This window comes from Sycon ciliatum, chromosome 7 (genome assembly GCF_964019385.1).
Source record: "Sycon ciliatum chromosome 7, ocSycCili1.1, whole genome shotgun sequence".
NCBI classification, from domain to species: Eukaryota; Metazoa; Porifera; class Calcarea; order Leucosolenida; family Sycettidae; genus Sycon; species Sycon ciliatum.
The window spans coordinates 21,613,849-21,630,216 of NC_088649.1; the positions used below are offsets into that span (position 1 = coordinate 21,613,849).

A 16,368-nucleotide genomic window follows, 5' to 3' on the forward strand; every position below is an offset into this window, starting at 1 on the left:
GGCATAAATATCTGTGGAGTAGTTTTCTGTTGCCCTCCGAGGTCTCTGGATTAATGTGGGTGCCGTGGCAATTCGTGTGAGAGTTGGTGATGCCAGCGCGGGTGTAGGTGGGTCCGCCGCAGCCCCCGCCACAAGAAGACCCGGTGGCGGTTCTGGTGGTGGCAAGGGCAACGGTGGTGCTGCTGGAGTTGGTAACTTGGGCAGCCTAGCCCCCTCACACGGTACCGCATTTCGTGTTGGCTCTGTCTGTACCACTGGCACAGGGGTGGTTTTTCTTTACTGTGTCGTGCGCGTTATGTCCAACAGTTGAAAGTCCTTGAGGTAGTTTGTATACGTATTCATAAGCCTGTTTTGGGTAAGCAGAAGGATCACGTTGTTGCACTGAAGTTGTATTCGTAGGTTGACACTTCGTTTAGTGCCTTCTCGCCTTCGGTTACGTAATCTTGTTACCTTTTTTTGCGTTTCCTCTAATAATAATAACAGTTACACTTTCTCACAAAACAAGCTCCATGCAGCACCAATCACGGCAGGTGAACCCGACCCTCCACCATCGCCAACTCACGAAGCATGTGAACTGGACGGTGACGGGCCGACCGAGCACCCCTGACACACAGCACAGCGGAACGTAGCAGCGCGAAAGACACCCGACAGCGATAGTAACCCATCAACGACGAATAGCTACCTCCCGAAGGATGAGATGTAAGCAAGCAAAGGTGCCTGAAGAAGGCCGTGGATGCCAGCGCAGCTGCCCCATTCACCTAGATGGATAGTGTTCTCGTATTTGTAAGAAACGCGGGATGGACCGACGTACATCCCCACTACATCTGTACGATGCAGTTTGATGATCTGTGTCTTGATTGAGAAACATTTCATGGCTTCCTTCATGGATCCAAAGTAACATACCAACACAAAAACACAACCTGGATCAGTCTTTTCTAGTTCAAGACCCCCTGAACGGACTGATACTCACCTTGGTTGACGAACAAAATCCACGACCGATTCATGTTGTGTCCCGGGAGTCTACCCAGCTCGGGTACAATGCTGCGTACATGGACTCATGCTCGTCCCGATCCGTAACCTATGCACTATCCACTGGTTTTTCATGGCCCCTTTCAGGGATCCACCGTACACATTGTAGATCACAGGTGCAGGTCAGAGGTGTGTCACACTCACAAGCCTCATGCCGCATAGCGCCTAGAGCTAGGACAATTTGTCCTTGTCAGTTTGCAGTGCAGCTTGGTTCACTCGATCTCTGTTTGCACTCGACTCCGTCACTTAGACGTTTATTTGAGGTGAGCAAAGTATGTTTTGGTCCGTTCAGCAGCAGCAGCCTTTTCGCCAAGCTTCGTTGAATTATTACGCACACCTTTTTGTTTCCGCGTGTTCACTGGACCGTATTTGGACGGACGTACAATTGTCGTATCTCAGATGACAACTAACAAAACCTCAATGGAAAGAACACTTACAACACTATTTCCTCTTCCATGCCCACGCGGAGTGTGCAGGTAGCGTACTGTTGTTGAGTGCATACGGTGTACCCTAGAATGAATTAGCTGTCAATGTTCTTCATATGAGTAACCTATACAGATTGGTGAAAATGTTGTGGGTATTTGATGTTAGGACGCTGCACGAAGACCTTCCCTTTGTTCTTCACTCTAACTTCTTATTTTTTCCATTTCTCCATTGGACAAGTTATGTTATAATGAGGGAGATGCTTCCCGGGGCCAGCACAAAGACTCGTTATAACGAGTTTCATGTTATAACGGATTATGTTATATCCGGACCTGTAAACAGTGGTGTAGACCATGTTTCGCCAGGGGAATTCAGATTTGTATCTACTAATGGGTTTATGTACTAACCGGACTCGTTATAATGGGGGAGGACCTGTAATTGGAAAATTCGAGCGAAATCTGAGAGATCGACTTGCACATAAATATTTTAATATGTTCTGGTTTTTTTAGACATGCTCTCTTAAGAGAGCACATATGTTCGGGTTTATGTGTACATATGTGCAAGTCGGTCTCTCAGATTTCGCTCGGATTTTGCAGGTAGGTTTGCTTTGGGGTGTAGATCGACATTCCAAAGCCTGCGCAAAATCTTTTGCGTACAAGAACAAGCTACGAAAAAAACTCCATCAAGCCAACATTACCTCACCTTAGAAGAGTTATTGGGGCAGCAACACTTTGAACAAGTTTTTTTTAAGTTTTGGCTCGTTTGTAGACCCAGAAATCGTGCCAATATTGGGCCAATATTGTGGGGGTCTGCAAATTTCAGGGTTCCCTTCAAACGATTTTGCGTGGGCTTAGGAATGTCGAGCTACAACCCAAAGCCAACCTACTTGCAAAATTTGAGCGAAATCTGAGAGATCGACTTGCACATAATTATGTTCTTGTTTTCTCAGACATGCTCTCTTCAGTGTAATCCCAAAGTGTTGCTCCCCAAACTGGAGCTCGTGTTTGGTTCCACTTGAATTGATAGTTGACTGACTCACGACTGCCACGCAGACCACAAGAGACGTACTTCAAGCCTTCCACTCGGCTAACCTGCAAGACAGCACCACTCCCTGCTCAGTACACAATGTTTCAAGGAATTCACCCCTCATCAGTTGAGCTTTACTAGGCTAAGTTGAGCCTGGTGAGCACAACTTATAATATATAGAGCTCTCCAGGCACAAACTTCACCAGTAATACAAACTTGTAAAGGGATTTCACGAGCAATGCTCTAACCAGCTGAGCTACAATAATGACTTCCATCTACGGTGTTGGAAATTTGAGCCTTCTTCTATCAATCAATACTTGGGTTGAATTATACTGGCCACTCACACCACTCTTAGACTGTCTGTGTTGAGTTTCGCAGAGAAAAGACCAACCCGACTCAGGCAGCCTGAATTCCGTCTTTTTTGTTGTTGTCTGTATATCACCTGAGGGAAGGGTAGGAAAGATTACTTGTGGAAAATGTCAGAATGTTATTGTTGGACCTGAACTTTGCTCTGCTACTAAAGTCCATTCATTGGAAACTGGCATCCTAACTTTTTGATGTCTCCCGCACATAGTTGTAGATAGTGAAAACAACAGTACATCCTGCATTGTGTGACCGTGCAATTACTCCTTGCCACAGTTTAGGCCAGAAAAGTCCAAGTACAGGGAAATAGAAAATCAGCCAGGTTTTACAAAATCAGAACAGGTATGCCATGACATAATTTAAGGAGAAGCAGATCCTAACCCCAGATGTTTGATATTTAAAGTCAATTTTTGATCCTCGACTCGGCCCAGATAGGACTATCAAAAGCCAGCGGGACTGTGTACGATGAATGGACTCTAAGGCCCTCTTCACACTAGGAACAAAACAGCCCATAAGTCACATTTACAAAGAAGTTTCCAATACAACAAGAATCTGGCGGGAAGCCTAAAAAGCTGCTCAATCCTTTCAGGCAGGCTGCGACCCCTTGTACAACCTTCCTGCGGTTATCGTACTTTCTCACCAGGTAGGTGTACAAACGTACAGACTTTGAACCCGGGTACGACTGCCGGCTGCTTTCACACATCCCGGGTCCATTGCGCAATAGCGTAGGGTCAAAGATTCCCTGTATATTGCATGTAAAATGTGCAGTCTGACTGCAGGCTTGGAAAAATGTTGCCTTTTAGGTTTTATATGACTTTGTACTGGATGTTCGATGTACGTAGTCTGCAGGGAGCCTAAAGGTTTACGCTTTTTAGTCTTCTACAGTCCATTTCAAATCTATAAACGCGTGAACTCATACGTATGAGCCGTAAGTACTGTAGCGCACGACAGCCGTGAGTTTTGCATGAGTGTTTTCTGGTTTTCAGATGTGTTTTTCAGGTTATTCTTTGTCGCCGCGGGAAATACAAAAGATGCAAAACACGCAAAGTCGCAAATGAAAAGGTGTGAGGAAAGTCTCAAATGAATCTTCTTCTCATTTGCATTTTCTGAGTGCCTGACTGTAATGGCTTCCAAGGTCCGTAAGAATCTCAGTGATGCCGAGAAAGATATGATTAGTCGTGTTTATTGTTTCTTCGAACAAGAGCTGCATTTTGATTGACGCTTGATTATCCGAAATCCTCGTCGTCTAACTCACATTGCAACTGGCGTGATTGAAACCACTGTCACTCGTTGTGTCAGGCGAAGGGAACAGGGAGGCTCAAATCAAATCAAAAAGAAAAAATATAATTATTATCTCTACTGTATTTCACCCAACAAGATCCAAAACATGCAGAAAAGAAGAGAAAAAGGCAGGAGGAGTGATTGGATTCAAATGCCCCGCACTTGTACTGGAAATCACGGATCGAAACCAAGAGGCTACCAGGATCCGTACAAAATGCCCCCGCAATGGTCTGGGCGCAGCACTGTCTCAGCAGGAGCAAAATCCGAAACAAACTGGTCAAACCCTTCAAAACAGAAATTACATGTAAAACCGGAAAACCTGGCCTAAAAATCAACTTCAATTGTAGCGAAAACAAAGTATATAGCCAGAGTTGTGAAGCGATGTAGAGACGGAATCTGGAGAAAAAACTAAAAATATTTAAATAAATTCCATCGAATTTTGCAAAACACTACGCGTCTATAGTTTTGAAATGGACTGTAGGTAGTGATCATGCTGATTGCATTCAGCAAGAAGCTCGGAGTTGCATCCAACTCTGTAAACCTCTTTTGTGCCTTTGGCGAGTAATTGTATTCTCGGAGGAAAATTATTTGAGCGTACAGTTAGTGGAAGTGGAGAGACTGTTCTGGTATTTGCAAAATTGAATATTCATACGCAGTTGACATGGAGAATGAAGTTGAAGACATCACTGCAGCTGTACTTATGGTTGATAAATATGGTGACATGGATCAATGATTACAGTAGTCTCCTAACATCTATTAAGTGTTCCTATTACACATGACCTTCCTTGCCCCGGGCATGGGTGTGTTGTTCCATTCTGAAGAATATCACGATGTGAAGGTCCATGGGTACAACGGGTACTTTCCTGCAGACCATTGGGTAGGCCTGAGCAGAGTTCTGCTTTGTTTTCACAGAGACGTACAGAATAACCAGCTTGTTGACCTTCCTGCAGGACTGTTTCAAGCCACAACCAAATTATCCTATTTGTAAGTCATAACATAATTATTATAATAGTTATTATATAGATCGCAAAGAGACCTTTTTGCATGGATCAGGTTTTTTTGAGATACTGTAAAGTGAGAGACTTTCCCTAGAGATTGAAGTTTAAGAAAGGACCATTAACCCCTTGAGCGCGGGGGCATTTGTCAGTGCCCCACGGGGCTGAAAATGGCCAAAATATGAAATTGGCAAATTCAGTGATATTACTGTTGCAACCTGTTCATATGTGTTCCTGACGGTAGAAAAGCATTATATGAAGGCATTGATCCATGATTTGGGTCCACAGCAGCCAAAATAGAAAAGTCGGTTTTTACGATTTTCAGCAATTATTTACAATATTCTATGTCTGGAGGAAATAGTACGAATTTGTACAGTTATACTACAATATTTATAATCTGTCCTGGTTGGATGATGAGCTGATCAATACTTCTCCTTTGTGTGATATAGTTCAAAGCAGGGTGAAACACACAGCCCAGGCATTGACGCGCACGACTTGCAGCAGACGGTGGTGTCTCGGCGGACAGAAGGCCGCTTTGACTGGCAAACAATACACCGCTTCTGTGCCTTTCCAGCAGGCTTGGAGAGTGTGCCAGGAACCAGTGATGGGAAGTGGCGGCCGGTCAGTCTATCCTCAACAACCCTCGGCATGGCTGGCGGAGCAGCTGCAACCGCAGCTGCAGCAGCAGCAGCTGGAGCAACAACTGCATCAGCAGCAGCGGCAGTAGCAGCAGCATGTGTGGTGACAGGAGTAGCAGCAGCAGGTGTGGTGACAGGAGTAGCAGAAGCAGGGCTAGCTGGCTCTTGTGCACTATCTGTACTGGAGTCAGACAGTGTTTTCCCATCGCGCATCATGGCTGTGAAGACAGCGGACAGGAATTCATGGTGGCGGCGCTTCCCGCCCTGCTTCTTGTACAGAATGTACGCGTTTAGGACGGCAACCTCGATGAAGTGAGTTGCGACTTTGCGGTACCATTTCACTGTCTTTCTGAGTGCTGAGTAGTGAGACAGCAGCTGGTCATTGCGATCCACTCCTCCCATGTGCTTATTGTAGTGCTGAATCGCCGTCAGCTTCTTGATCACCTTGCGCTGCAGGTCTCTTTTGCCGGTAGAAGTGACGGTCGGCTCGAACATATTGGTGAGTATATAGACATCTTTGCTGTCAAGCAGTTTCACAAGCAGAGCTGATCTTCGTGATCGGAACAAGAAATTTCCTCGAGTGCGCAGCTTCGTCGTCACCACCCGCTTTGGTAGGCTCTTTCTGTTTTTCCTCACAGTGCCGCATACAGCTGTTCCACGAGTTTCCAGATAGTCCAGCAGCTCGACACTCGAGTAAAAGTTGTCCACGAACAGCCTGTAGCCTTTGTTCAGGTAAGGGCGTATCAACCGCTCCACAACTGCCCCAGACTTGCCAATCTGTCGAACGATATCAGCATCAAGTCCGCCTGCCTCGCTTCCCACGTACACGGAGAAACCGGCCATGTACCCAGATGTCTCACATATCGCGAAGCTTTTCACGCCAAATCTGGACCGCTTTGATGGTATATACTGCTTGAAATCTAAGCGACCTTTCCATGGGATGAGCTCCTCATCAATAGAAATGTTTTTCTCCATGGTATAGACAGAACTGAAGCGGTCGCCCAGCAGGGTGAGGAGGGGTCTGATTTTGCGCAGTTTGTCACCCGCTGCCGCTGCAGATGCGTTGTCCGCGAAATGGAGAAACGACATGATGATCGCCCAGCGATCTCGCTTCATAGCAGCTGGAAATGATGGAGTGTAGATGAGTTGATTTTTTTTGTTCCAGTACAAATCAACCTCCGGCTTCCACAGCAAGCCCATGAGCAGATGCACCGACAGGAATACCTTCATCTCGCCCACATCAACATCATACCAATCACGATAGCGTGATCGTCGTGGAAGGTTGGGGTGAGCGGCGATGAACTGAGCGGCGTAGCGGTTGGTTTCGTTGACAAGTAAGTCCCAGAATGCATCCGTCAAAAATAAATTGACGTAATCATATGGACTTGACTCTGGTGGCACTGGCACTTGCAATCCTGGCTGTGCAGTGAAGGCAGGGTTGTATGGCGTGTTGTGTGCTTTCTTCCAATCGCCTACAGTACATAAATTACAAATAGCAATTGGGATATTGAATGCACACTACAGATGATGCTAATAGATGATAGAGGATATTCAAATATCCAGTTGAATAACGTAGTAAGGTGTGTACCTTGTGCATAACAGTTCAAAGGAGAATACGTGGCTATTTTCTCAAAAAAATAAAATATTTCAAAAATTCAAATTTCACAATTTTGCAATTATTTTCAAAAATAGTATCTCACCTTCAGACCCATCGTCGTTGGCCTGCAACACTTCATTGAAGAGGACATGGGACTTTGCCGAGTCACCAGGCTCTCCACCATCACTCTCATCACTCGCGTCTTCCGTTTCGCTCTCACTCATGTCACTGCTGACAGGATCGATGTCGACATTGACAAAAACATCGTCAGCGATGTCGTCAGCAGCAGCGCTTTCATCCTCAGAGGACCAATCGTCATCGCCGCCGTCCAGGCCAAGTTCTTCGTTGCTATCAGCGTCCATAGTGACCTGATCGACAGCATTTGCAAGGTCGACAGAAGGCACAAACCTCCGACGATCGCCTGACGCAGCCATTCTTCACCATGCACGTGGAGACGAAATATTTGAAATTTTCACTCGTGCAAAATCATGGGCCACGCGACTTCACGAGTGTCGCGCGACTTGCTTGGCCGCCCACACACTCTATGTACTCATCCACTGCCCCACGGAAGTCGAATGGAGATTCTACGGTGAGCCACGGTCGATCTAGGCCAAGATAGTAAATGCGTATATCCTTGACGTACTAGTACGTCATCCGTGGGGCACTGTGTGCATGACATGACGTACTAGTACGTCATCCGCGCTCAAGGGGTTAAGTAAGGCACCAAACTGACAGGAATATATGGACATTAAGGGACCTGGCATTTACCATACCCATATGACTAGTGTCCCAGGGGCATTATTGTTTTCACTATCCATCACAGAAGGGGCACTGTTCAAAAGAGAGCACTATTTTTTCAATGCTTTTGTATTTACGTCATCCCACATAAAACAAAGAAGGCAAAGAGAAACGGAGCATAGAATGTTAGCATGCCATGCGATAAGAACATTGATCATGGTCGTTCCCGCATAATGTCTTGGCATTTCTTCAATTGTTCGGACTTGCCCGGACATGTCTTTGAAAGCTTACATTTTCAAATAATGAATTTTCTCACCCACCGGGTTAACCGGGTGTTAGCGCCCGTCGTAAGTTCCCTTCGGGAACGGACACGATAGTTTACATTTTACCTTTTACTCAACTATGAACGAGTCCGAAAATGTTTGGACGAACAAATTTTCGCACAAAGTGACACATCTTGCATCTAAGCACTTCACGCGTTCGCCTTTGCATCTCTCATAATCCAACCAAATGATTGTCGAAAGATCCTTGTCCCGTTAGCAGTCCACTTGTCACAAGTGGCCACTCGCTTCTTGCTGGAAAATGGGCACTAAAGTTCCAATAATTATAACTTTAATATACAACAGAACAACAAGGACAATCAAGGCTTGTTTGCTGCTACTTTAAGTTTCATGCTTACGCAATCATCAGGCATGCCTGATGATTGCGTAAGCATGAAACTTAAAGTAGCAGCAAACAAGCCTTGATTGTCCTTGTTGTTCTGTTGTGTATTACGCTCTGCCTTTGTGGTGTTGAGCACTGTCAAGCACTCTGGGTACATCCTTCGGTAACTTTAATATAGCTATGAATAGGATGAAGGCCGCAGACATCACGTAACTACGTTACTTGTTTGACATGTATTACTGTGTATTTTATAACAAAAAATATAATTGAAAACCCAGAATCGATTTTCTCGTTCCTATCATCAGTGGGGAAAAAATACGGAACTAAAGGATACAACCAAAGAAACTGAAGTTAAATAATGTAAAATAATTTAATAGAAAGGTGTTAGAAATAACATCAAGATACAAGTGCAATAAAACCACTAGAGGAAACGCAAAAAGGTAACAAGATTACGTAACCAAAGGTGAGAAGGCACTGAACGAAGTGTCAACCTACGAATACAACTTCAGTGAAACAACGTGCTCTTTCTGCTTACACAAAAAAAGGCTTATGAATACGTATACAAACTGCCTCAAGGACTTTCAACTGTTGGACATACCGTGGCCTAAGGGGACCGTCACACCGAGGGAAAAACTGAAAAAATCTATGGTTACCATGGGTATTTCCCGCTGAGCGGGATATTTGAGGTGCCCAAGTTAGCTGGTCATCAATCAACACACCCAGGTATTTTGCCACGTGTGTGACTTGCAGAACACTGTTGTTGCAGGTTACGAGTGACGGACCAGCGTGAAACGCACCTCTGGGACGAATCCACATCACTTGAGTCTTAGCTGAGTTCAATAGCAAGACTTTGTCCTCAAGGCAGGACGAAAGATGGGTGACTGCTGTCGTGAGCACAGCACAAACAACAGCATGGTCTTGGTCGGAGTAATCAACAACGATATCTTCTGTAAACTCGTGATTGCAAACTTCACGTGCAAGCACATCACTGATGTACAGCACAAATAAGAGAAGTCCAAGTACACTTTCTTTGGAGCATGGAACTGGCGTTGAAATCTGGTCTTTAACTTTGACACACTGTTGACGTTCGGACAGATATGAACAAAACCACTGCAGCACCACACTACCAAGCTCAATCTCAAAGAGGATTTGAATAAGCTGGCGATAGTCAACTCTATCAAATGCCTTGGGCATATAAACCGTGACGATGCCCATGTGCTTTCATTCAGATTTAGCTAATAACCAACGGTTGGTGGAAAGGATCAGGGCATCCTTGGTAGAATGACCCTTAGGGTAAGCAAACTGAGATGGGGGAGTAGACAATGACGACTCAAGAACTGTGTCAGCTGTTGCTTAACAAAATACTCCAATATAATTGAGGCGATTGGTAACAATGAATCAGATCTATAGTTCTTTGCTGATGTCGCATCGCCTCCCTTGAAGAGAGGGCTCACATGTGATCGCTTGAAAGAAACTTGCACCTTTCCTCCGGATAGGGATCTGTTTATAATACGAGTTACATATGGACCTCGGGTGACTGAGCAGCGGCTAAGTATTAAAGGGCACCAGGGAACACCATCGCTTCTAGTAGCTTTAGTGGGGTTGATGCACTGTAAGCATTTGGAAACATCAGGTATCTGAACTGCAGTGAAAGATGTCAGTCCCACTGAGCCAGTTGGGCCAGCTGGCATTGGTAATGTGGCTGGTCGATGGGGATCATGGACAATGGCTCCAAATGCATCATTTAGCTCTGTGACAGTTACTTGTGGTGCATGCCGACTCTTCCTTCTGCCTGTTACGGTGTTCATGACTGCCCAAAGCTTCTTCTGATCTTCTAATAATAAAGTTTCTGGGGACACCACAAATGTTCGCTTATTTACATAATTATGTACATTGTTAAACAGGACAGGGCGATTTATGAATGAAGGTGTGAAAATTGTATTGACATCGAGACCATATCAGGTAGCAACCAATGTGGGTTGGTAATTGCACAAAACACACGCTGAGAAGACAGATTGCTCAAGAATATCAAATATATTGTCAATGACACCATCCAGAAAACGATTATGCATGCTTACTTTGCCCACAACTCGGCACTTTGCCAGGGCACGCGATTACATCACGTCTCCCAAATATGGGATTACGGGATGAGCTTATGGAGTTGACCAACGCGCGGCCGTGGCCTACACTGGTTGCATGGAGTATCTGGCGGCGTTCCCAAATAGCAGATTTCTTACATCATGAACAACGACGTTACAAGATTTGACCCTACTAATCCTATTTCCTGTGCTTAATGTTGAGGTAAAGCCGGGATGGAAGGCCTCCAACATGACCTGCTTGCTCTCGAGCTGGGCATGAGGATGCTCTAGATCCCGATTAACGGGCGATCCATATAAGTGCATGTGCATATAAGTGCATGTGCGTGATTTCATCGTTCCTCTTGCGTAAAATTCAAAAACTACACGCAACATGTCAGTCACTGTTGCGTGAACTGTTGCCCGCAATAATTTTGGTGGTGCAGGGAGACTTTAAGCTTGTCGTTTGGAGTGACAAGTGATCGCCGCTGCTTTCCTTGTCAGAGTAAACAGTACACTTCGTTCTGCAGCGTTGGGAGTGTTGTTGGAGTAGAAATTGCTGACTATCGACATCGCGAAGGGCGAGCTTTCCTGCGCAGGAATGAGTTTGGACGTATTTCAGCATGGTAACATAACATGTTATTGCACATGTTCTTGGTTTAGTTGTTGTGCCATTTTCGTGCTTTGGAGTTATTTGGCCAATGATCTGCTAAAACCACCCTTTGGTGCTATTTTGTTGAAATTGAGTTTTTGGCGGGAAGTTGGTCCCTGGCCATTGCCCAAACATATGGTGAAGTATTAGGCTCAAATTGTATATATTCATTGAAATATGACCCATCTCATGAAAGCTTTAGGTGCATAAAAATGCCGAAAATAAATGATATTCACACTATAATTCGTATCTGAGGCTTCATACACCTGTCATACACCTGTCTTTGTACAGAGAAAAACTATTTTGCACAGCTATCCAGTATTCTACTATGTATGTTCCGAACATAATTATAATTAGTACATTGGCTCTGCTTGGTCTGGTGCCGGGCAGGTGATTTTTTTTAATTTTTTTTTTTACAATGATCACAGCTCACAGGCAAAGACAAAAAATTGCATAGTGGGAGCATAGTGATGGTGGGGCTTTTTGCCCTCAGCCGACCTGAGGTCTCGACGTCATGGGGACATAAAACGCACCAAAAAAGAAGAAAAATGAAAGGAGTGACAGGTACATGATACGAAATGTTAGGAGGAGAGACAGTACATTAGAAGGAGGGGAATGATAAGACAGACAGTGCTAGGAGGAGAAGGAGAGAAAAGAAGAACAGACGTTATTGGGAATAGTATGCGGAGCGGAATTTGGAAGTCATGGGGTGAGGCAGATATGATGCTGATGATCACAGATGGTCATGTGCCCACGACCAGTCGTTGGTCTTCAAATAGCGGTTGGCTGCAACTTTGAAGTGTTGCAAGTTCTTGGTACAGAAAGGACCAGAGAAGACTCCGGCGGGCAGATATCTCTGCTCTCTGCGTGGCAGTGCTAAAGAATCTGTTGGTGCAAGTACTTTGCACGCTTGGTGAGATTCCAGCCGTCTCGAGCGCCACTGGCAGATGATCAGATGCCAGGCAGTAATACACTTTTGATAAAGGTCACGGGCAACGTCAGCTTCATCAATATAAGCTTCGAGTGCGTCAGTGTGCTAAAAGCGAGTTTCTGCCGTTCTTGCCCTTACAATCTGAGACTGCAGATCGGAACATACACCGCACACATCTTCTTTTGGCCTCATAATTATCACATCACTGCACACGCTGCTCCATATTTTCAGGAATGTTGTGTATGCTGCTGTTCTTCCACCCTTGATATATTCAGTATGCGCATGCTTCTTGGTAGTAGCACATGGCAGGTAAGTTGGAGCGGGCCTCTGACCCTGGTGCAGCAGGCTGGGAAAGTCCCTTGATGTAACCTAGTAACCATACATGTTGTTGCAGGCAGTGCTGCTTTCCAGGGCAAAGTACCCCACGTGCGTGCTGTGGGGGAGCAACAGCATGCTCATACTCATAGACATCCGCCTTAATTTGTTTTAGATTCCACTCCTTTACATAATGATTATGTTCGTACATGAAAACAGTCTGGCACACTTCGTCACCATCCACTTCATAGCGATAAGTGGACCGGGCCTTTCTCCGCGCTGCATCCGTTGTGCGATGCTTCCATGGTGAGAAGTAACTGCACCGTGTCATCTAAACACATCGAGCTTTCCAGCGACGTAACAGTACAGCTCCTCGTTCGTCATTGCGCGCGCTGTGTTGGGTGCAGTGAGTAGAGTATCCGGAGACACGTTCTTGAAACAGTGGACATCAGCACACCTGCAGCCCTTGTCCACTCGCGCCTGTACCTCTTCAACAGTACTGAGCGCTGCCTGGCCACGGGATTTCTTAGGTTGGCCCTGTCCTCGGGCGGCGAGGGCTTGTGCTGGCTGTAGCGCTGGCGCCTCGTCCAAATTCTCCTCCGCATCGATCGCAAGCGCGGAGAATTTGGATCGGCAGCGTCACGAGCGGAGAGGCGTCGGTCGATTCGTCATCGCCCTGGTCGTCAGAATCTTGATCTGACCACCCAAAGAACGATCTATCGTCATTTGGCAGTGCTGACGACTCCGCTGCCGAGAATCCGACAACAATTTGTTCGAACGAGCGCCTTTGTCCTCCTTCCGCCATGACTGTCACCTGCGATGATGAGAAAATCGAGACGTGCTGACGTTTTCATCATTTTCTCCGAAAAATTACACAACACCGAAGGGTAGTTTTAGCAGACCGCGGGCCATGTTTTTGGACTCTTGATAGTAGATCTACATGACTTGTGTCAAAAAAATAAAAAATATAAAAAAATATAAAATTTCAGCATGGTTGAAGGGAAAATTATTTTCAAGAAAATTTCAAGAAAACGCAAAAAGGATGAGGATGGACATGTCGTCAGTGCTAGAAGAGGTGTTCTACTATCTGCCGGTGTGTAGTGCATGCTGATTGAGGAAGTAGCTGGCTGTTTCATCAACGCTTGTAATTTGGCTGTTTTCAAGACAACCATTTGTGGTGTCAAGGGATGATGGCCCTAGTCTTCCGGGATGCGGGCGTGGTTCGGAGGTGCTGCTCTTCTAAGGTAAGGCAATGTTGGTTGGATGGAGTTTGGTTCGCAGCCTATTCTTATACGCTGTGGCGTGGCTCATGTATAGTCCCATGAAGCTTGTGATTTTCTGCTATTGTTGCGGGTTTGCCAATTGCAAAGTTCCCTTCAGAAATTTGTCAGCTTGCTTGGCACAGTTGATCGACACCCCAAAGGAAACTTACCTGTAAAATATTAGCGAACTTTTCTGCTTGCTTATCACAGTCGATCGCCACCCCAGAGGAAACTTACCTGCAAAATATAAGCGAAATTGGATAGATCGACTTGCACAATTTTTCTGGTTTTCTCAGACATGTTCTCACACCTGCCTGTTGCCTGCCACCCTCCTGACACTTCCATTCGCCTGTTGTCTCTTCTAGCGCCTTGGCCTCTCTGTTCCTTACGCCTCTAGACCTAGCACTAAATGTGTGCATGACTGTGGCTGTGTTTATAGGCATACTGCTGGGTTGGTGCAAGTATCACTTGTCTGATGATTGCCTAGCTACAAGTGCCCTATTTTTAAAACCAGTGAAAAGCAAATAATGTTTCCGTGTCTGAATGTTATTGAAGTCGAAACTCGGACCCAAGATGGATGTGGATCTCTGTTGTTCTGCCGTGTGAATTTGCTTTACAATTGTCAGCGGATTGAGAACTATCTAGTAGCAAGGATCTCAGACCCTTTGTCCTTTCTTTTATACTTTACATTATACGGTTGGATCAACGGATTTGAATATGCCATTTTAAACAAGTATCGCCAATAAAGCAAGAAAGTGCCTTGGGACCCCAAAAAGCCCACAGAGTTGGTCTTCTGAAGGCTTTGAAGTTTCAAAAAATGCAGGTAACCTCTCTGTCAATGGCGGGCGTCTCTCACACCAAAGCTGGCAGTACCAGGAAAAAGGACGTGTCTGAGGTCCTTGCTGCTGAATAGTGCTAAATGGTCAATACCTGAAACAAAGGCAGGAACATGCTTTTAGAATTATAGCCTTTGGTTCCTGTACTTGCTTTTATATCTTCATTCAGTTGCTCTTAAACCTCCTGCAGAGCTTCTAGGCATGTATCACCTCCCGGTGTCAGTAAGGCTCCCTGGGGCAAAATCACTGCAATCGTTTGGCCATTGATTCACTCCTAATGTCTCTGAAAAAATAACCATAATTTCCCCAGTCAAACGGTATTTAGACGCAATTTCAAATATTCTTTCACACTCTTTCCTTCCTTGTTCAGGAGTTTGAGGAATAATAACCTCCGGCATCTTCCGAGTGGAATGCCTCAGGACACACCAGGATTAAAAGAACTGTAAGTCTTGCCTGACAAGCAGTAGTGGCACTCCCATTCCCACTGTTTCACGATTCAGCTATGTTTCCTTCCTCTTAGGATCTATGAAGACCTGGGACATTGGAACTTTGGGAACAAAATCAGGATAGTCAAAGAAGTCGCCGCACTTTTTGTGGCTGTGGAGTATGCAAGATACGTCACACAGGAGACTACTAGTAATGATGGGCCAGAGTAAGGAAGTGCTTTTTCGGTTTTTGATGGAGGTTTATCACGAGGAGATAGCGGGCAGCGGGTAGAAAATAGCTGTAGGAGGACCCGTAGCTTTCTCAGCTCCTACCCACGAATGTGTCAAAGGGGAAGTGCATCGAATTTCCAAGTAGGGTCCAGAAGAAAGACACTTTGGTATCGGGTCGAATGGCATTTCTCTCGCTTGCATGCAATAAGCCAGACGTGCCAAATCGCCAGTTGTATGCTCACGTTTTCATAGCGACCAGCGCAGTGAAGATGCACATTCTGCTTAGCTCCGTGAGAGAGAAGGTCGATCACTGTAGAATTAGGTCATTTCAATTGTTTAATTCTATTCACAATGTGAAAGAACGGCTGTGTTCAATGCTGTTAGTGCCGTGAACTGGGTTTTGGCCTTCTTCTGGTTTTTCAAAGGCTGACTGTAGCCTCGAAAATAGTTCTTCCAGGAAAAGATAAACAGGACCAAGGAAATACAAGTTACACTATACTGTCCACTAACACCACCATTTACTAAAAAATCAGCTCATGCGATAACATTGCACGACACTGACCGACGGTACAGACGTTCTACAGCCATCTGGCTAACAACTTTAGCACATCTTGGATGCGCACTCCGGCAGCCTTCCAACTTGAAAGGTTCTAAGTTATAGAATTTCCATAAGGAGGGGAAAGGAAGTTCAGCGTCATGCAATGTCAACGCAGGAGCTGATTGTTTAGCAACTGGAGGTGTTAGTGGAGATTATAGTGCAACTTCTATTTCCTTGTGTTGTGTGCGTAAATGTGATAAGGTGCATAAGCGCCTGAGCTCGTGGCTGTTTTGCATGCTTGCAGTGCTACACTAGACTTCCAAGAATGTGAGCTCTCTTTCCTTGTTTTT

The 16,368-nt window shown here is 45.4% G+C and overlaps 1 protein-coding gene across 1 annotated transcript; it reads right to left on the reverse strand.

Annotated features, from left to right (window-relative positions):
* Window positions 1-5,539: 5,539 nt before the first annotated feature.
* LOC135821705 (piggyBac transposable element-derived protein 4-like) lies at window positions 5,540-7,786 on the reverse strand. The gene is made up of 2 exons (XM_065334702.1): window positions 7,456-7,786; window positions 5,540-7,227 (listed from the first exon to the last, which is right to left on the reverse strand). The coding sequence occupies exons 1-2, from the start codon at window positions 7,784-7,786 to the stop codon at window positions 5,540-5,542; spliced, it is 2,019 nt and encodes a 672-aa protein (XP_065190774.1).
* Window positions 7,787-16,368: the final 8,582 nt, after the last annotated feature.